The 20,636-nt window shown below is 38.4% G+C and overlaps 3 protein-coding genes across 9 annotated transcripts; 1 reads left to right on the top strand and 2 right to left on the bottom strand.

The window, feature by feature from the left end:
- The first annotated feature begins 146 nt into the window (after nucleotides 1–146).
- On the top strand, nucleotides 147–5,115 carry LOC149046494 (uncharacterized). Its single transcript, XM_089205588.1, has 3 exons — nucleotides 147–562; nucleotides 1,497–1,680; nucleotides 3,615–5,115. Exons 1-3 carry the CDS (start codon nucleotides 226–228, stop codon nucleotides 3,640–3,642), a joined length of 549 nt encoding a protein of 182 aa, XP_089061714.1. The 5' UTR covers nucleotides 147–225; the 3' UTR covers nucleotides 3,643–5,115.
- On the bottom strand, nucleotides 3,044–16,633 carry LOC113679358 (mast/stem cell growth factor receptor-related protein Kit). Of its 7 annotated transcripts, none has more exons than XM_089205527.1 (15): nucleotides 16,355–16,633; nucleotides 15,427–15,554; nucleotides 14,383–14,433; nucleotides 14,111–14,153; nucleotides 13,848–13,899; nucleotides 12,808–13,424; nucleotides 11,800–12,075; nucleotides 11,045–11,216; nucleotides 10,606–10,826; nucleotides 9,971–10,152; nucleotides 8,868–9,170; nucleotides 8,205–8,416; nucleotides 7,923–7,963; nucleotides 5,124–5,220; nucleotides 3,044–4,712 (listed from the first exon to the last, which is right to left on the bottom strand). In XM_089205527.1, the coding sequence occupies exons 3-15, from the start codon at nucleotides 14,422–14,424 to the stop codon at nucleotides 4,514–4,516; spliced, it is 2,457 nt and encodes an 818-aa protein (XP_089061653.1). In that variant the 5' UTR covers nucleotides 14,425–14,433; nucleotides 15,427–15,554; nucleotides 16,355–16,633; the 3' UTR covers nucleotides 3,044–4,513. The 7 variants fall into 7 exon arrangements, with proteins under 7 accessions (XP_089061653.1, XP_089061652.1, XP_089061651.1 ...); XM_089205526.1 differs by lacking the exon at nucleotides 16,355–16,633 and adding an exon at nucleotides 15,699–15,951; XM_089205525.1 differs by lacking the exons at nucleotides 15,427–15,554; nucleotides 16,355–16,633 and adding an exon at nucleotides 14,736–15,192.
- Nucleotides 16,634–17,950: 1,317 nt separating this feature from the next.
- On the bottom strand, nucleotides 17,951–20,383 carry LOC113679385 (uncharacterized). The gene has a single exon (XM_027196337.2). It carries the CDS (start codon nucleotides 20,325–20,327, stop codon nucleotides 18,843–18,845), a length of 1,485 nt encoding a protein of 494 aa, XP_027052138.2. The 5' UTR covers nucleotides 20,328–20,383; the 3' UTR covers nucleotides 17,951–18,842.
- Between the last annotated feature and the right edge of the window lie 253 nt (nucleotides 20,384–20,636).

Raw genomic sequence — 20,636 nt, 5'->3', positions numbered from 1 at the left:
ATCATAGGATTTCGATGTGATAGTCTTTCAAAAAGTAATCTTTCACAATTCTTGCGCTTTTAGGAAGGAATAAGATTTTCAAAGTTACTTGCGTTACACGGCATGCCTTTGTATATCAAGTAACTGTCATCCGTTAATTTTGACCGCTGAACGAAACCTGGGTAACAGCAGTCAACTGAAATAGCACGGCATATCGCATACGATCTTTAAACCTAGTTACAGATAATGGAGAAATATGTCAGGATTGTTCAAAAGCTTACTTCGTTAAACATCAAATTAGTAGCAGTAGACTTTGATCAAACGATTATCAATATGCATACGTGCGGTGTGTGGCAATTTTCTAGTAAAAGTCTTGTTCCTCGTGTGCGGCCGTCTTTCAAGCAGTTCTTCAAGGCGGCGTTGAGTTGTGGCGACTTGCACGTAGCGATAGTGACGAAATCGCCGCAGATTTCTCTTATACGTGAGGTTATGGAGCAAGCTTTGCCTGAATGTGACACCAGTAGAATACATTATAGAGGCGCAGATGGAGAATGGAAGGAAGTGAAAGGAGTTTCGAAGGAAGGTACTTGCATTCATTTGCAAATTTCTGTTATCGATGGTTTGTTTACGCTATCGAAAAGAGTAGAAATAAAACACCGCGCACTCGAGACACTACTTACATTTCAGTTTGGATCGATTATTACTAGATTTCTTTCTAAGTAAGCGAACTCTGTGTCCGGTTCAAACGTCAAACTTTACATGTGCCGAACCAACACTTGTAATGCAGTAACTAACAAAAGCAGAATTGCAGGTAGAAATTCAAAACCGAGAAAGACATAAGTTAACATCAACCTATACATGTAATTAATCGTTGGCCGTTAACATATCAATGAACAGGGAACAAAGAGAAGCGGTAGGCAAGTACTTTCAGAAGGTATCACGTCATTTTGATAATTTTTATTTATTTTCTCATGCGAGAAATTTAAAAGAGTTTAGGGTGAACAAAATAATACCCATATCTCACCCCCCCCCAAGTCATGATGGCAAGAATCTACACTTTAATCAAAATAGATAAATGAAGGAATAAATAGATAAAAAGAGTGCAAAGGTTCAAAGTTTATGAGCTTCTCTGAAGAAAATATCTTAATTCATTTGCTAAAAGGGTGTCAAAAATTAAATGTTTGAGGAGGAATTGTCTCCTAACTTATACTCATGCATGAGGGTTGAGTGTAGGTAAGTGAGAGCTTTTCCAGCCTGATAAGTGGAGATCCAGGACTGACTAATGGCCTGTATCTCATCCAACTGGACTAAGAATTAATCACTAAAATACATTCACTTGGCATTAGCTGAGCTCTGTGTTTGCTGAAGTCTATCAGTCAGACTCAGGTGTGACCAGCTGTCGAACAGAAATTGGTCTTGTCATTTGTGTGCAGTTTGCTTCTATTACTCAACATGTCACAATAATTTCAACATCATTTAACAATAATATGAATTTTTCAATCCTTTTTTTCATGCAGGAAAACAACAGCACATTCAGTCTGTGATTCAACAGATTGAAAAAGACCACAAAGTGAAAATTAAAAGGGAGGAAGTTATTCTCTTAGATGATGATGAAACAAACATTTCAGAGGCTAGGAATAGTAAAATGAAAACACTTATTGTGAAAGGAGATGATAGCCTTGATGAGCTCCTGGAAGCAAGGTACAGATAGATGACTTTGAATCCTGCTCATAATCTTCTGTTGCTAGTAAGCCACTTAATTTGTGAGACACCGATATTTTTGTAAACAGAAACTATATTTTAGTCTTAATCCTTAACTCCCATGAGTGACCAAGATGGAATTTCTCCTTACAATATCAATACAATATCAAGCAGACAAGTGATGAGAATGAAGAAAAATATTAATCAGGGAATTATTAGTTGATCCAATACCAAAGTCTCCAAACTAACGTCACAAGAACAATATAGCAGACAGTAAGGAGAATTACTATTGAGATCAATACTTTACAATACTTTAAAAAGTATTCTACTTCCAAGTATAACAGGATGTTCTGTAGGTTTGGCAATTGATAAACTACCTTACTACCCTTAAATAGTAGTGTTCCCACTAGTAAGCCCCTTCACCCCTCTTTCCTTACCACCTTTCTCTTGATCTTTTGCTTTTGATAAAATTACGGTCACAATCAAACAAGTGAAGAACATAATTGTAATTTTTTGGAGTGCCTTCAAATGTGGTAGAATTAGTGTTCCTGCCAATCAATTTGAGGTTTTAACATCCTCCCCCCCACCCCCTTAGGAAATATACAGGCATTTGACCATTATCTTTTCCCAGGAGGGGAATTCAAACCTGAAGTGCCAAGTCTTTCCAGCTGATTACAAATATTTTATCTTTAAATGTGGATATGTTTAAAAGTAGAAAGTTCACCTTTGCATGGGAATGGCTCAGAAGAGATAGGTTTACAAGGTCTTGGTTTTGAAGCTTGGTCTACAGTGTGTGTGTAGAGAAGTACAGTTGCTGATTTTGCCTTGTACAAAAAATAGACCATTAAATCTGTCATTTGGGTTGGGACTTGAAGAAAGGAATTTGAACAAGTCAATCTTCACAAGTTGAAATGCCCTGGGGTTATCTGGGGGGGGGGGGGGGAATGGGAATGTTAAAGCTTTGAAATGATATATGCCTAACCAAGATGTTATGGTTACTATTGTAACTTTCCATTGTAACTACTGTGTGGATACTAAGATGGTATCTTTATCTGTGTAAATACTGTATTATTTAAAATGAAAATTTTATGTGACACGTTTATGAAATATGCTGGAGTGTGATGTGATTAACACTATTCATTTAAATGTTATGATCTGTAGCATTACTAATTGGGCTTATTATAAACTTTAAAGAATGAAAAATGTGCTTCAGTGTTATTATTTATGGCACATTTCATTAATTTATGAGCAGTTGTGTTCAAGACTTGTCATAGAAGGTCTCTTTTTTATGCTACAATTACTCTTGCTAGAGACCTCTCAGTAAATGTGATGACAATTTCGTCAAGTTCAAAATGCTTGAAAATTTTGTTCCACTCCATTTTATTTTTTTTACTTTGGATGTCTTTTACATTTTACATTCGCGTTGTGGTTTCCAATGCTTATCTCATGTTCTCCCAACCTCCCGCGTGTTTACATCAGGCTATGTGAACACGGAAACCATTTTACATTTCTTCATTGGAAAAGTGCAATTGTTAGGTTAGCTTTGAACTTCAGGGTTTGCATGTCATTGTAAGGTACTTCAGTCAACACATTCTGAACATGTCTCGCTGAAGGCTAGTGGTACACCATACATTACATTGTACTTAGTGGTAATATTTCATAGTCACCTTAATGTCTCTGAAGTAATCTTTATTTTGCAATTTTCTCTTCCAAATAAAGATTCAAAAAGAAATGTGGTGAAAGAATATGACTCTTTTCTTGTGTGGCTTTTTCCAAAAGAGTCCGTCATTTCATTAGCTTGTTTCCTTTGCTGTATTCATGAACTTGTTATAGGCGCAGTAAGAAGTCATCAAAATTTGAGCTGTCAAACTAGAGTAGCATTTTAAAAATTGTATGTTACCAAGTCTCACTTTTATTACAACAAATCTTTTTAGGTATTGGAGTCAAGTATCTTCCCTTTGAGTGACATCAGAATTGCTCTTGTACTTTTCAAGAATGTTTTCCTGGATGCTCATTATCAGCTGTAATGCAATATCAATCCTTTTGGGGAAAGTAGTGTTGATAACAGAGTTACACATTGTGGTTGTGTGTTGCCCAGGACAATTTACACTAATGGGGGAGGGGACACCACACTGGTTTGGTGCATTATCATTTTCTTTCATTTATTATTGTAGTAATGTACTTGGAAAAAAACACGCACTTCTGATTGGCTGAAAACTAGAGCATTTTTCATGTAACATGGGGGAAAATTACAAATAGCGCAAGATGCTTTTTTCGTGCAAATTAATTAATGATAAGTAATGACAAGATTTCTCATGTAGGGAATTTAGCTCTAGAGGAAGATAAAAGCATCAAAAACATTTCTTCTTTTCCATTTGTCTATTTGGTTATAGATCAGAAATTACTTTGATATACGATATGAATACACAAATGAGGAAAAATATAACTTTCTTATTACGTCATTCTGAACAACAAGTGCCCTCTATGCAACGCCCAATCACAGAGCCGAGAATTAAGTTCATTTTATATCGTAATTACCTTAGCAGTTGAACTAGCTTGAGACTCATAGTACTAGTACTTTCACTAAACATACATGGCTGTTCTAGGGGGGTGACAACCGTTAAACATCAGGGCTACCTAAGGGGAGTCCCTATAGGTCCAAATAGTATAACAATACTGTTGAACTGTCAGGAAAACCTGATAAATGCTTGATGTTAATGAAATGGTGTGCCGTCTGGAGGGGGGACGGGAGGGGGGGGGGGGAAGGGCGGACGCTCCGGCATGATGCACCCCTTGAAGATTTAGCTCATTTGCATTATTTGAAACTAGCAAATTATAACCGAGTATCTGGATCGCAAGTGTCACTGCTGTCAGAAATGAATTGTTCGTAACAAGCATCATTCTCGTCCAGTTTGTCGAAGTCGTAATAAGGAGTGTCTTTAGTCATCATTTCTTCCAGCGTTTTAATCACGTCCCTGAATGTCGGTCTTTCGCAAGGATCTTCCTTCCAGCATTCCAGCATTAACTTGTATCTGATGAGATAAAAGTACTTATACTTATTGTGGAGCCTGAAGCTTTAATTGGAAAGTGAACTGACATCTGCCGAGTTTTCCCTGGGAAATAACATTTGGGTCGCTGGGACTCGGCATCAAAACGGAAAATAGTTTATCTTAGATTTCGAGCAAATAAACGCTTAAAAAGGGGATTTTCTTCATATAACACATATAAATTTTGACTCATACGATTATCGCTGAAGGCTTCATATGGCTTCTCAATGACCGGCAAAGAGAGTCTTTGACTTTCAAGTAAAAACATAACTTACAATGCTCTGTGGTGTCTTGAAGCAGTCTTCCAGTTAAATGTAAAGCAAACTGGCGAGGTAACTTTGACATCTGTCATTAAAAGTGATTCTTAAACATACAACCATAGGCAAAGTTACTCACATTTCGTCAGAACACATGTCAGGTTTGTCCATCCGATATCCAGTCTTGAGAAGATTGTATACCTCTTTATTGCTAATGCCAGGATATGGAATGCCACCTTTTGTATACATAACGGATCAGTTAACAAAATACCACAAGACTTATTAAGATCCAACTCTACTACACAGCTACACTCTTCTCATATCTTCTGATAATTACAGTTTAATGTCTTCCAACTCGTCTTGCACCACTATTTCAAAAGTTATTTACGCTTCATCACTTTTGATCGCAGCTATACCATCACAATGAGTTCCTACCTCAACTGAAGAAACTTTCAATTGATGAAATAAACCAATACTTAACAATTATTCCATTAGCGTGCATTGGATATAAGTTGGTAAATAGCCAACGAGGCGCGTGGCGCCGAGATAGCCATAACCGATCTCGTATCCAAAATGTTTTTGGAAAAATTGATTGAATCCGAAATGTTTGGATATTTAACGCCTTTTTTCCTTTCCGCAACAGTTGGGTCATACATTTCCATATTAGGTGACTCGGAATATGAGCTGATAACCGGAGTTGAGTGAACCAATCAGAACACTAGAAATGCAATATTCGGAGTTGAAAGTTTAATTATAAAGTATAATATGATTGTGAAAAGATAGAGGGGCCGCAGCCAGGATAAAACATCTTGTAAAATTTAAAAAAACGATCTCTGGCTAAAACTTTTAAAAAATACGAGCTTTCGGCTGTTTGCGCTACAGCCTTCAACGGGTAAAATGATAAAAAGGTAAGAAATACTAGGTGTGAAGTACAAAGTAAAAAATTAAAAATGCTGATAACTAAGAATGTTTGTTAAAAGAATGTTGTATTGTCCGGGCAAAGGACAGGAATTGTTGTCCGCATTGGGGGTTAACTTGGAATGCCACGCTTCTAGACGGCACACCACCAGCGATCCGCGGCTCAGTTAAACACCACAAAGAAGGGAACCCACTAAGACCCATTGTCACCTGTATGGGCTCAGCCCTCTACAACACGTCCAAGTTTCTAACGGATATTCTATCTCCAATTCAAAACCGTAACGGATACTCTGTTGCCAATTCCTTGCAGTTTTCCAAAGAAATATCTGACATCAAGATCGACGAGAACGAAGTCTTGGTTTCCTTCGATGTTGTATCGCTGTTCACTGCGATCCCTGTTGACAAAGCATGTGATTACATCAAGATCAAACTGGAACAGGATGCCTCTCTTCCATCCAGAACAAATTTGGACATCAATGACATAATATCACTCCTCCAATTTACCCTGTCCAACAACTATTTTATGTTTAATGACAGAGTCTATAAACAAGTACACGGATGCGCTATGGGCAGTCCAGTTAGCCCTGTAGTGGCCAATCTCTGTATGGAAGAAATCGAGGAAAGTGCGATTAACAGTTTATCCGTCCCTCCTAAAATCTGGAAACGTTATGTCGATGATAGCTTCTGCATCATCAAAAAAGACAATGTGCCAGCTTTCCATGACACATTAAATTCAATTGACGCCAACATCTCTTTCACCATCGAAATTGAAAGTGACAATAAGATCTCCTTTCTCGACACTTTGGTCACCCGTAGAAATGGCACCATCGCTGTCGATGTTTACAGAAAGCCTACGCACACGGACAGATATCTAGACTACAATTCTCACCATGATAATAAACACAAGGCCAGCACAGCAGCAACTCTTCTACACAGAGCCCTAAAGCTACCCAACTCCTCCGAAGGAAAAGAACGAGAACTTAACCGAATTTATTCAGCACTTGAATCTAATGGTTATCCATCGAATTTCATTAAAAACATCCAGGTCAAAAAAACCCGACGCTCAACAGTGTTGTCCCCGGAGGAACTTGTTGGCACATTTTTCAAGATGGTCGAGGCGTCCGAATCACGCAAGTCGTTCGCCTCTCTTCCATACATTAAAGGCGTAACAGAACCTCTGACTCGTGTCCTCAAAAAACACGATATCACAGTGGTGAACAAACCACTCATCACCCTCCAACAACAGTTCCCGGCTCCAAAATTTCGACCATCGTTGGAATCGCAAACAAATGTTGTTTATAAAATTCCTTGTGGTGACTGTTCATGGTGTTATATTGGTGAGACTGGCAGGGCCTTCAACACAAGAAAGAAAGAACACCTCAGAAATGTGAAAACCGCGGCAAAAGGCTCAAGAATTGCCAATCACGTCTGGGCCAATAGTCACACAATAGACTTTGATAATGCATCTATTATTGACAAAGGCGGTATTAGAACAAGAAAAACACTAGAAGCGTGGCATTCCAAGTTAACCCCCAATGCGGACAACAATTCCTGTCCTTTGCCCGGACAATACAACATTCTTTTTAACAAACATTCTTAGTTATCAGCATTTTTAATTTTTTACTTTGTACTTCACACCTAGTATTTCTTACCTTTTTATCATTTTACCCGTTGAAGGCTGTAGCGCAAACAGCCGAAAGCTCGTATTTTTTAAAAGTTTTAGCCAGAGATCGTTTTTTTTTTAAATTTTATAATATGATTGTAATATATATCACTCCCTGTGGACACAGGAAAAGTGAGCTAATTGAAACGAAAACCCCATAGTCCAAGATACTTGATTTTCGAAGAAAACTGGGAACTCAGTTTGAAAAAATTCCATCTTAAAAATAATAATTTTCGAAAAAAAGGTATAAATGCTGTTTTTGTTAGATCTTCCATAAGAACGATAAATAATCTCCTCAACGTGTGTAATAGTTAACGTTCTATCGTAAGGCACAATCACAAACAATCTCTTACGTACCCATAGTAGCCATTTCCCACAACAGAACTCCGAAAGACCACCTAAAAAGTAATTTATTTGATCAAAAAAAGATTATACTTTTAATTAATTTCACTGATATGCAGCCGAATTTACGCAAAGCTGCATTCGCTGTACCTGTACTTATGTGTCGCGAGCATGCTTGCCTAAAGTAATTATTAATTGAGTATTTATTTATTTTGCTAAATGAAAAAAAATTGAAACGTTTCATTAGTTGTAATAAACTAAAGACCTGCGATTTGAGACCTCAAGCTAAATACCTACACGTCACTTTTGGAGGTACATCTGCCGTAAAATAGCGCTTCCGGTGCTGACCATTTGATTGGCAGTTTTTTCATCTGGTTCACTTCGTATATTTCACCATACGTGCGACGTAACAGTCCAAAGTCAGCAATTTTAACAGTTCTGCCCTCACCGAGAAGAACATTACGGGCAGCCAGATCACGATGAACAAATCCTCTGCTGGCCAAGTAATCCTGAGAGTGCGTTTCGTTGAAGAGAAGGCGTTAGACTTGGCGGTTGTTTTTAGCATGGCAGTAAAAATGTCAGTATTTGGTGCTGATTGTTTGTAATCAATGAGTTTGCTCCCTTTTTGAGATATAATCAAACACTAACAAAACCATTTTGACCAAAAGCGTTGATGGAAAAAATTAATAGAATCATTTTTTTAACTTCATCTCCAAAAAAAACTCTCATTCTAAGTCTCAGAAAGAAAGAAACAGGCCACTCTTGTAGTGCCAATATAACACTAATCCCATTCTCATAAATTCATAGAGCAAGATCTGTCGTCTATGTCATAAAACCATACCTTAACATTTCTAACATTTGTTCTTATTCAACAGTGAAAACATTTCCAAAATGCTAGACTTTAGACATTGATCATTTACCATACTTCACTGTATTTACAAGAATTTCAAGGTTTCTCACCATTCCCTGAGTTATTTGCCACGCAAAGCAAAGAAGATCTTCGGCGGAAAGGCCTTCATTATTATTTCCGTGTTGTTCATTGCCAAGGGAAAAGCTGATGTTCACCTCGCTAAGACGGATCGCATTTTTCTCAGTTTTCTCGGAATCCAATGAAATTGCGTTTTCATTCAAGCGAGTTTCTTTATCATCTTCTATCAACTGAATTCTCCTTGGCATGCCAATTATTCGTGTTGCCCCATTGTTTCGCTGTTCACAAGTAAACGGAGTTTGGTCGCTTACGGCATATTGATGCGAAGAAATATACTAAGTAGAAATGAGAGGAGCAAGAAAAAAAATGGTTGGCAAAATATGTTCACCATTGGCGAGAGAATAATTCTCATGTTGGTGAGGAGGGTTTCCGGGATCTCACCCGGAGTATCGCCGCAATATCCACGGTGTACATCCCAGGATCGTTTCGGGATCCTGCCCGGAGCTGTAAATTTACTTCTTTGTAGGCCTGTCCCTATTGCACTCGTAAAATGCTGGAAAGTTACTGACTGGAGTTCCAAAAAATTTCTAGCAAATTGCCAAAAATCCAAGAAGTTGCTACCTAAATTTCAAAAGTTGCCTCCTAAATTTCTTGATATATTCTTATAGTTTTCGTTCTCTACAATAATAAACCTAGCTTCCAAGAGTTGTTCGCAAATAAAGGCGACTTTTAACTATCCATTTCCGTTCATGAAAAATAAATTAACGATGAAAACCATTTTAATATTAGATAATAGGCCTGCGAAGCATTAAAGAAATTCGCACAAATTGAAGTTTTTATGTAATCGTTGATTTTTTTGATAAGTTGCCAAAAAAGAAATAATTGCTTGAGGTTTCTAATACTGCAAAAATTGCCTTGAACGCCAAAAGTTGCCGAGTACAATCGCGACAGGCCTACCTCTTTGCATAGCACTGGGATTGCGCCCAAAAGGCCCACTTCTACCATCACCGCGATATCAGCGGTAAACCTGAGGGGATCGCTCGTGTATCCCACCCTGAGTCACATCTTGGATCCAAGCGGTATCCTAACGGTATCTTATAGACATATGGAGGCACCATGGGAGAGTGTTGTTTACCTGTCTTTTGTTTCGTAGCCACCGAAGAAGATCTCCATGCGGAACATACTCGAGGATAAGCATAATTGGTCCTGACCTTTCCCAGTAGCCAATCATGCTTAGCACATTCCTGTGAGAACCAATTTTCTTCATAAATTCAATTTCTTGCAGAAACTGTTTTTTATCGTCCTTGCTCGCTGTATCTGAATAAGAGTTAAACGCGATTAAACAAAATTTTCAAGGTGTACACAAAAGTACCCCATGTGACATGAAGTGTTAAAACCCTTCCTTTTCAATGCTACTACCTTCTCCCTCCTGCAAACCCCTCCCCCCCCCTCCCTCCACCCTCCTTCCAACACCATTAAAAAATAATTAGGTATGTACCATTTTCCCTCTATCTCACTTATATCGCCCTTTTTTTCGGAATTCTTAACCTCTTTCCTTTCGAGCACCTTGCAGTTTGCCCGTATAAGAGCTCCGCTAATTGGCCTCAGACGTACTGAAAAAAATGTTCAAGCATTTTAAGTTCGAATGGCCAACCATTTCCAAAGGCCTCAGGCCACAATCGCGCGCGCTGAAATCTGGACGTGGCTCTGTTATAACATTACTCCCGTTTCAATTCAAATGCCTATCTCAAATGTGATGTATCCTCTTACCAAGTAACACTTTGACAGCAACAACAGTTTCTCTGCTCACTTCGTTGATTCTTTCCCTCTTTGGTTTATAGAAGACTTCAGATTTTGGTAACTCTCTCAAGACTCCTTTGTGAACTTTTCCAAAAGCTCCCTGTCCCAGTTCCTCTAACAGAGTTACCCTCTCAGGGATCACTTCCGATTGCAATAAGTGAACGATTTTAGATTTTGACTTTGAAAGCGGTCTAAACATATGGAAAGCAAAATTAACGATAATAAAGTTAAACTAAATCACGATGTGATCCTCACAAATTAATTGCAAGTAAAGAAACTGAATCGAGAAGATGTCTAGAACAAGTTAAGACTTCGACGAGGTTCGAACCTGCCCATCCAAGATACTAAATGGGCGCTATATTAACTGAGCCACCGGGCTTAAATGGTGTGAAGTATTTATCTTGCAAACCTTTGCTCCAAAACAGAACGAAGTTGTCTCCTTCTGTAGCAAAACAAGCCGACAGCTACCGCAAACACAGCTGCGACACTCCCAGTGATTATTAGAGCTTTTAATCTTTTATTGTCTTTGTAACTGGTGCTGTTATTTTGCTCGTCAGGATTTACTAGAATGGTTTGGTTAACTGAAAGACAATCAGTTAAATAAATAATTGTTACAGCTGTCCACATCAGTGGTGAAAGGCGAGTTTTTATTGTGTTACACCTATTATGTAACCTAAAATGAAGGCCTGTAACTCGCTTTTGTAAAACAAGGGGAATCAATTTAATTAGCAATCTACAAAGGTAAAAACGAAAAGACGCCCGCAGCATAAAAAAGGCACATAAATTAATATCTGGCTTCACAAATTCATTGTATTTATTTCGTTAATTATTTATTTATCTTATACTTAGACGCTAGTAAATAAAAATAAATTAAATAGCTCAACCAAAAAACCGATGCGATCTCGACAGAAATCGGCCCCCTTACACAAGTTTCAGTTGTGGAGCGAGTTTTCACGGCGCGGTGCATCAAAGCATCTTGGTTCAACATAAAACTCTTTTTTTATCATAGTTCCTCAAAAAACAATCTAAATATTTAGACTTTACAAAGTCTCCCACAATATCTTGCAGCCTTCACCAGGACACATTTCTCCTCAGGCCTCTATCCCCTTTCAACAACAACGTTACTGGGCCCAGGAACGGGTTTATGATCTCACATGGACCTACCTCCTTGAGTTCTGACCCTCCATAGTTTACGAGGGATATCTTTATCAATGTCTCTCGTGGTAACAGTAATTTCATACTCCTTATAGGATTGTAGCTGAAGATCATAAGAAGTTACATTTGAAAAAACAGCAATTGCATTCCAGTCTTTGGTATCGATTTCCCTGTAGTGGACAAAATACATCTTGATGTTTGCCGGACATGACGGCGGCTCCCACTCGACGTTAACAATGTCTCCCTTTGCATCAGTTAATGTGACGTTTATGACTAGTGCGTAATCTATGGGATGACGAGAAATTGTTTATGAAGCGTGGGACTGACCAATATAGTTATGTTTCCTTGTTAATCAAGAATATTATTAAAAAATCCTAGCACAACATAATAGGCTATCAACCCAATTTGAGCTCTTTAATTAAGGACAGTGTATGTGTCTTTCTTGTTATTCAACACTGTAATAGGACAGTTGACGTCATATTCGCGCCCCGATGTTGTTCGCCGAGTTGTCAGTTTTTTTTGTTTGGTTGTTTTTTCATCATTAAAACCGATATAACCGATGGGTAGTTTTTGCTTAACTTTTTTATTTTTTTTTATAGTTTCGATTTATTGGTAACAGGATTACCTTTCGTCTAATGCTATCTTAGGTCAAAGTCGTGATTAAATTTTGGGCTCCGCGGTCGTCCGATATTGTTAATCACTAGTATGAATACAGACCCAATTGAGGTCACGCTGGTTTATTTATTCACGAATCGCGCTCGCCTTCCCGAAAAATTCATCGTCACAGTTGAATTTTGGCGTTCATCACACAACACGTATAAACCTTTTCCACCCTCTGAGTGCAACCAAGTCACATCTAGAGAATGGAAAATTAGCTGAGAAAATTTTGCGAAGTCTTTGAACCAGTCATTGCTAGATAAAAAAATAATCATAAATAAATGGATAATTTCAGTAAAAGATCAAGGATTACTTTCGACATTCAAACGAAGGTTGCTTAGTGCGGTATGTTTATCTCACCCTTGTATAAGTCGTAAATCTCGTCTGGAGTAAATGCTACTCCAATGACGTGAAGATCCATTACCGATCCAAAGAACTTTACACTTCTAATGCTAAGTCCTCCGTTGGATGGCAAACCTCCAATGTAATACAACTTGTTCAAGCTACTCTGCTCTGCCATACTTGAAAGATAGTTGAAGATTAAATTAGAGGTGTTTCTTTCGATTAAGGCTATTTGTTCCACTCCATCAATGTACAGACTAATTTTTTTCTCTTGGCAAGTTGCAGCCAGGTGAGTCCATTGGTCAAAGTGTATTTGTCCCGTCGAAATGATTAGCCTGGTAAAGGAATCGCCATTGGAGCCCAACATCTGTCCACAAATAAAATGGATCTTTCCCGCCGTCTGCTTTGATAATGATAGGAAAAGCGGATTACCGTCAGTGCTGATGGCTGTGAATACAGCTGTGTTACGTAGGATGTCATCATGATGGCCGGGGATTTTCATCCAAAACGCAATTGTGAAATCACAGTCAGTGATATTTGTAGTGGGTACTGTCGCGTAGGATTGCTCCGCGAAGAAGTCTGCTGCCTTGGTACGTGGACAGCGTCCTTTTGCAAATCTCACCGAACTGGAGAAACTGTAAGTATATATCATAAACAAAGAGAAGGAAGAAAATAAAACAGCATAAGTGCTTTCCTGTTACGTACCTCAAGAAAACTTACTTCCCTCCCCTGCCATTGAACTAAAGGAAGTGGATGGATCCCACGTTTGAATTTTCACTCTGTGTAGACATATGGTGACCTTTCAAATTCACTCGCCAAATGAGGTACCTGGTCATGTGAACTATGAAAAATCCCACGAAAAAATCCCTTCTCTCCTCTCAGCCAATGTGTGCACTAATCTCTCTCTTTGTACGACTGAGCATTTAAAAAACAGTTGACGGAAAAATGACAAAAAACAAATAAACAAACAAACAAATCAAAATGGCACAGCGTAAATAAAAGTAAATGAATCAACAGCTAAAGAGATGAATAAAGATTATGATGGCATCTTTACTGACCTCACGTCTGGGTCTAAACCGTTTAACAACCAATGCCAGTGAACATTGCGCCCTGTAAGAATCATAAACCGCATTTTTTGTCAAAAAGGTCGGAATTCTCGTGTTTTTATTTCTCTCTCTCTCTCTCTCATTCCCTCTCTGTCACATTATTTTTGCAAGACAATTGTAGAAAAAATTCCGCACATCACAAAACGTTGTAATCTTGTCCTTCTAACAGCTTATTTAGAATCGTGTGAGATTTAACAGCAGTCCTTGGAGCATACCTCGTAGCGAGTGAGCAGATACTTGCGATCGTTTATGGTGAAGCTGTGTAGAAAACAAGATGCCAATGAATTGAACATACTTGCATTAATCTGTCATTTTCCCACATCATTTGATGTTGAAGGTCCGCTGTCACCCTAAATGAACTGTCTCACATTGCGTCTATCGTAAACTTTATAATAATCAGAGCATTTCATATTACACACACAAAAAACGGTCCCCTTGCCATTTCCGGTTGTGTTGATTAGTTCATGCAAGATGAAAGCATACGTACCATAAGTATTATCACTGTTATGATCCTGAGAAGTGTCTCCATGTTCAAAACCTTATAAAATACAATACCCGGCCTTTAACAATTAGTTAGGGAAATTTTCTATTTAGATGTGAACGATAGAAATGGCTCCATGAGGGTAAAATTCATAACCTTCATAGTAGTTTTATACGTTAGAGCGTGCATGTATGAGTTATGCAAACTCTTATCGTTTACCGTACTGGCAAACTCAGGACACTTAAACGTCCAATATCATTCAATAAACGCGGCATGATTCACTCGTAATCTGCTCGCCAGTGTAACAACCTTCTAAAAATGAAAGAAGGACGTGCACTCAAAGGATCTGAAATCATTACCATCCTGAATGTGATTTACAGGATCATTACGTTGCCGCTCATTCCCCAATCTTGAAATTCAACATCAGTAGTTATTGTTCCATATAGCTGTGTTTATCATAACCTCTCCTACCCACCTTTTGTTTCAACGTCAGTTGAAATCATTACCTTTCTGATTATGATTTACGGGATCATTACGTTGCCGCTCATTCCCTAATCTTGAAATTCAACATCATTAATTACTGTCCTATATAGCTATGTGTATCATAACCTCTCCTCTCCACCTTTTGTTTCAACGTCAGTTCTAGTCATCATTTGCTCTGTTTGCTGTACTTGCTGTGCCTGCTTATGTATTAGTTGATAGTTTAATTTTAAACTTGTAAAAGCATGGTGTTAGCTTCATGTAACTAAGGACGCATTTGTTGCCGATAACCGCCAAGATAAACCGATTCTGTTTGCTGGTTGTTCATGTTGCAATGTTTGAATCTGTCTTAATAATAAATTTTGTCACGTACTCTCCAACCTCCTGCTAAGGTTTATACGAGACGGATATGGAGACCGGACCAGTATATTACTAAACTCTGCTTTTTTATCTTCGAATTTCTAGCGTGTGCTTAATTGCATTTTTTTTCGATATTTATACGCGTGGAGACGTGCAGAACCCTAGTAAACGGACGGATTATTTCAAGCGTGTATACATGCTTGTATTTACCTCTTTTTAGATGGAGCACGTTCGTGTAATTCCGAAGCTTCTCTGATTCGGTGCCAACTCCAGTGACAGTTTCAAGCGGTTTCATCGATGTTCACATCTACGTCGGTAATTGCTCGAAGTGCGTTTCTCTGGAAGAAAACGATTAATTATGTGCTGTCTGCTAAAGTGAATTAGGATTGTTATCTTCAGTAAAAAAATCTTCTTTTCTCGATAGTAGGAGGAATTTCGGAAACTTCTAAAAATATTTAATATCGTAACCTTCAGCTACTTACCTCAAACGTATGAAGCAATACAGGACGTTGCATAATTAAGCAGCTCTTGTAAAAGCTGAAGGTGACCGAAAAAAAAAAAGAGCACAAGCATCTCTCAATTACATTTGCATCTAAGTGCGGATGCATAAAAAAGAATCCGTTTACATTCAGCCACAGCGCAAACTCAGGAAATGGTTTCAGATATCAAACATCGTTTATCTTACAGACGTCTACCTCGGAAACAACCTGCTTCGGGGCATTTTAGCCAGCTATCTGTTTGTTTTTTTAGTTGAATTGTAAAGTACGAAGACATTTTAAAGTACCCTTCGCGTCGTTTAGTAACCATAGACAATAGATCTTATCCCCGTGACGCCGCTGGCAGTCCTTGATACTGTTGATACGCAGAAAAGTCATGGACATCTCCGCTCTCTGCTATTTTTCCATTTACAAAGGGTTAAATTGCGGATAACCACAATTTGTGTTTCATAATTTCTGTTTTCTTTTTGCCCTTTTTTTTCCCTCTTTCTCCATGTTAGAGATCCTAGTGCATGACGTCATTTGCCAGCTGTTCAAATTAACTGAGACATATTCTTGGAGAAAGCGATTTTCCGTTTTTAGTTTCAATGATAAAGAAAGTGATTGGTTTCACTTCAAAAGGAAAATAAAGGAATACCTACGGCCAACTCGTGCATGCTCGCACAATAATCTAGAGATGAAACATGGTTGGGAACTTTCAGCAATGGTAGGTTGCGCTTATCCCACAGGCCAAGCTTTCGAAAAAGTGGCTGAGATCCAGAACTCTGGAAACTATCGAACTCCGCAGAATAATAAATGCATAGATAGTCTTTAGAAACAGCACAAAATAGCATCCTGCGTTTATCGAATTTTCGTTTCCAAAATTCGTCAAATTTAGACGCGGTGATCCAATCTTTCTTCAACTACACAAGCCAAATTTCATTATTTTCCATCCTTATGTCACGTTTCGCCTCACAACTGCTCAATAAACATTTGCATTTTAACGTAATTATTTTTGCTTACAGGGTTTTCTCCCGCTTGCACCTGATACCAAACCTCTAAGTTGTCTGCCTCGGAACGAAAATACCTCAGAACGCATTTTATGCGACCGCAAGTCTTTTTGACTGATGGAAAATAAACATAGGCGGCAGTGAATTTCACAAGTTTTCCTTTGTCAGAAAAGCAGGGATTATTTTCGTCCTCTTCAGATAGATCCAGCCGCCAATGTTTACATAACGTACTTGAATTCAATCACGGTTTTTGTCTTGCACCAGGTTTGTGTCTGAAAAAGAAAGTTTTCTTTTTTCGCTTGCAAGGTTATATTTAAAGCAACGATGTTTAGCATTTAACAAAGTCACTATGCGCAGTGGTTTCGCGCTCGGGCGAGTTCGGGACGATTAATTACTACAGTGTCTACCTCTCAGTTAGTGAGTGACTATTTTCATATCGGAGTCTCCATGAAGACTCGTTTGCACAAGTGAAAAAAGAAAAATTCAGTAAAAAGCAAACAAAAATATCAATGCGCCACATATATAAACAGCGATCTCTAAACCTACATACAAAAAGCGTTAAAAAAATTACATTATTGTTAACTGTGAAGGTTGTCATTTTTTACTAACGGAAAAGCTAATAATGGGAAACTTTTCAGTCAACCGAGAGACAAACTCAGGCCATACATTTGGGATCAGAGTCGATCGTGAGCGGGTTTTCTAGAACCATATCGCACTGTCTCGTCAATAAAGACCATGGGGATGGGGCAGAGGGGCAGAAACCAAATTCTCATCCCACTACCCTTCAGTGAGAGCCATCATAACTTCACTTCCCAGCAACCTTTAGGTTACCATGGTTACTACTTATCACGATAAGATTCTGTTAACTGCACACGATTACCAGCCAGTATCTTCAGAAAATAATTGAAGGGGGAGGGGGGGGGGGGTGAGGGCAAGATATGTTTTTTTTAAACACTCATGGTGAAAATGTGTTTTCATTTTCATCCTTTGACAGTCTTTTTTCTTTTTGGGGGTATATTGTATGGAAATATCTTTGGGAAATTTTTCCACATTGCCTTTGGCCCACCCCCTCCCCCCACCAAGATCAAGCTTCTTTCTCCTTGAGTGAAAGGCTGGAAAGGTCTCCCTAAAAATTTGATTGGCTAGTTCTGCACACAGACATGCAGCTTGAGCAGATGAGTGAAAAAAGACAAGTTAGGGGAAAAATGACCTTCTAGTGGTTGCCTGTTAATTTCTTATGACCCAGAGTTTGGCATAGGCTTTGTATATTTTATCAGCAAAGGGTTCAGGTAATTTTTTTCTAGGCTCAAATTTACATTTGCTGCCTTTCACCTTCTAATGACAAATCTGTCTAAATCAAACTGCAAAACTTATTGAAGAAATATTCAAAGTTTTCTCTACCTTACTTAAAACAATAATAACAGAACATCTCTAATATTGTTGCTATCTCTTTCTTTCCACATAGCTTTGAACTGAGAAGTGTGATTTAAAAAGAAGGCATTCCAAGAAAGATACTTCCCATATTTTGCAGTCCAAGTTTAGGGTTAGTTCTTTCTTTGCTCTAATAGTCCATTTTACAGTTGTGTGCTTGGTTGCCAAGCCTTTGAACAGGAATGAGGCTAAGGGTGACTTTGCTATGATACAAACCTTGCTGCTTTTCAAATGCAAATTACTTTGTTATCATGCTAATTGGATACTGGTCTCTATCACAACAAGGTCACCTTCAGCCTCACTTCAAATCAAAGGCTTGGCAACTAAGTATACAACTGTAAAATGGCCTATTCCTTAAAATGTTTCAGATATTGAACATTATAAACAGTGAAAAAAAAATTGCTGTAGGCTTATTCTAATTGCTGTTGATTTTGTGGGAACAGTGCAACTATTGCACTTGATGGAGGAATACTATGTAGACCTCTCAAACAACCAAAATAATTCTTAGAGATATCTGTTCCACAGAATATGTAGTAGTTCATGTTGTCCAGATGTTAGTAATTGCACCAATTCACTGGTAACCTATCGTGGGTAAAGTTTCCTGTCATTCCTGCTTCATACTGAAGACATTTCATCCTAGGAATCATAATTGTTGTCCTTTACTTGATACAAGTATATGCACGTGATAGAAGTGCAAATATACCACCACTTAGGAGTAAATTTCTAGAGTTGATGTGACAGTGTGACGGCACAAGGGACAAGTCTGTCTGCCGTATCTCTGATGACGAAAAAGCTGTGTGCAGCAACTCTTGCACATACACATGTGACGGCATGGCATGACGACAATATTCTTATTCTCTGTTTGGCACACAACACAAAGGTTTTTGTCACGTTCTCTTTCAAGTTCTTCTCTAAGTCCATTGTCTTTTTCGTCTGCAGAAAAATGGTGTGATTGCTCTTGAGTTGTGAAAATCTGTTTTAATCTTGAAATGTCAGGACCCTGTAGGGTGGTAAGAAAGGCTAAAAAAGCTTGAATATAGTTCTCCAAAAGTCTAAATGCCCTAGCAAACACATTTATTTTCAACACAGACCATAAATAGGCAAGTAAAAATGTGGTTGAAACAAGACTCAGGAGAGTCCACTTGCCACCTGGAATGCAATGTGCTGTAGCAGTCATGAGATTGTAAAGCTTCCTGAGGCAAAGAAGAAACCAAGTACTTATCACATCAAAAACAGTACATGTGAGTGAAAAAGCTTGATTAATTAGCCATACAATAGTAAAACAGATTTTATATAATCCTTGCACAAAGAGCTGAAAGATAAAAGTTATAAACCACACAAATGTGTTACTCATCCAGAGAAAACACTTTCCTATTGCCATCAACAAAGACTGCATGCCATCGAGAAGCAGCTTCGTAAAGTTTATCAAGTTTTGGTAGCAAGAAACTGAACAAGTATGCACAGCTTTCCCAACGAATTCGATTCCACGGAAAACTGATCTTGTAATTGCCCATAACAGATCAACTAATAGTACACCTGTGTTCCAGATTGATACTAATGCACACTCAAGTACAGCCCTTATACTTGTAACAATAGTTGTCAGGGCTGTGCTAGGAGTTCCTAAAATGTACTTCCATCCGAGGTAAGACCTGTGAAGAAGCACTCCAGTGGCATTCTTCGCGAGGGATGCACTGTGAAAGGCTTGATTAAATCCATTAGGGATTATAGACACAATACCGCGAATAAGGTTCAATAGAAAGCGAAATGCAGAATATACCACGTTGATTGTCCCGTCGATAACATAAGTAACTGTATCTTTGATGTACTGAGCGATCCTGGAAAGACATGCGAAAATGGAAGACACAAAGTTGTAGTTCAGTTGCAAGATCACTCGAACGCAGTAGCCGAGATACTCCACCAGTTTGATAGCGTGTTTGAAACCACTAAAGACGTTGGAGATAATCTGGCAGGCAGTGATAACTACAGTATCGAGTACAAAATAAACTGCGTTCATCAAACTGCGGAAGAACCATAAGAACCAACGAATCAAATCGAGAAGAAATGGAACAGCGTCGAAGAAGGGATAAGGAAAAGGTTTGCACTCGTGGTTGATTTGCTCTTGGCTATCTCTAGTTGCCACTGCAGTGTAACGCAGAAGGAGGAAAACGGCTGCCAACGCATAGAACTTCGCCATGATGTTCGAACATTACATCTTCCACAAAACGAACTCTCCTCACCTCAAGCCCAGTCTATTTGAACGCACTGTCAAACGATGTGGTTCTTTAGTGGGGAGACTGGAGAGAGAGATTATATTTTACAGTTTTTCCCTTCGACACAAACTATTAAGAAGATGTTTGTGTTTTTTATTTGATTTTTTAAATTTAACTTGCTTTGTATTTCTTTAATTCTCTGGTTTTTTTTTAAAATCAGAAGTTCTCATCTAATATCATACATTACTCACCCCCCCCCCCCCCACCTCGCCGCCAAAGTGTTTTAGTCTCCA

This window comes from Pocillopora damicornis, chromosome 4 (assembly GCF_964200805.1).
Source record: "Pocillopora damicornis chromosome 4, jaPocDami1.2, whole genome shotgun sequence".
In the NCBI taxonomy this organism is placed as follows: domain Eukaryota; kingdom Metazoa; phylum Cnidaria; class Anthozoa; order Scleractinia; family Pocilloporidae; genus Pocillopora; species Pocillopora damicornis.
Note: the sequence above shows the minus strand (reverse complement) of the source record. Positions and strands in the feature narration are given on the sequence as shown.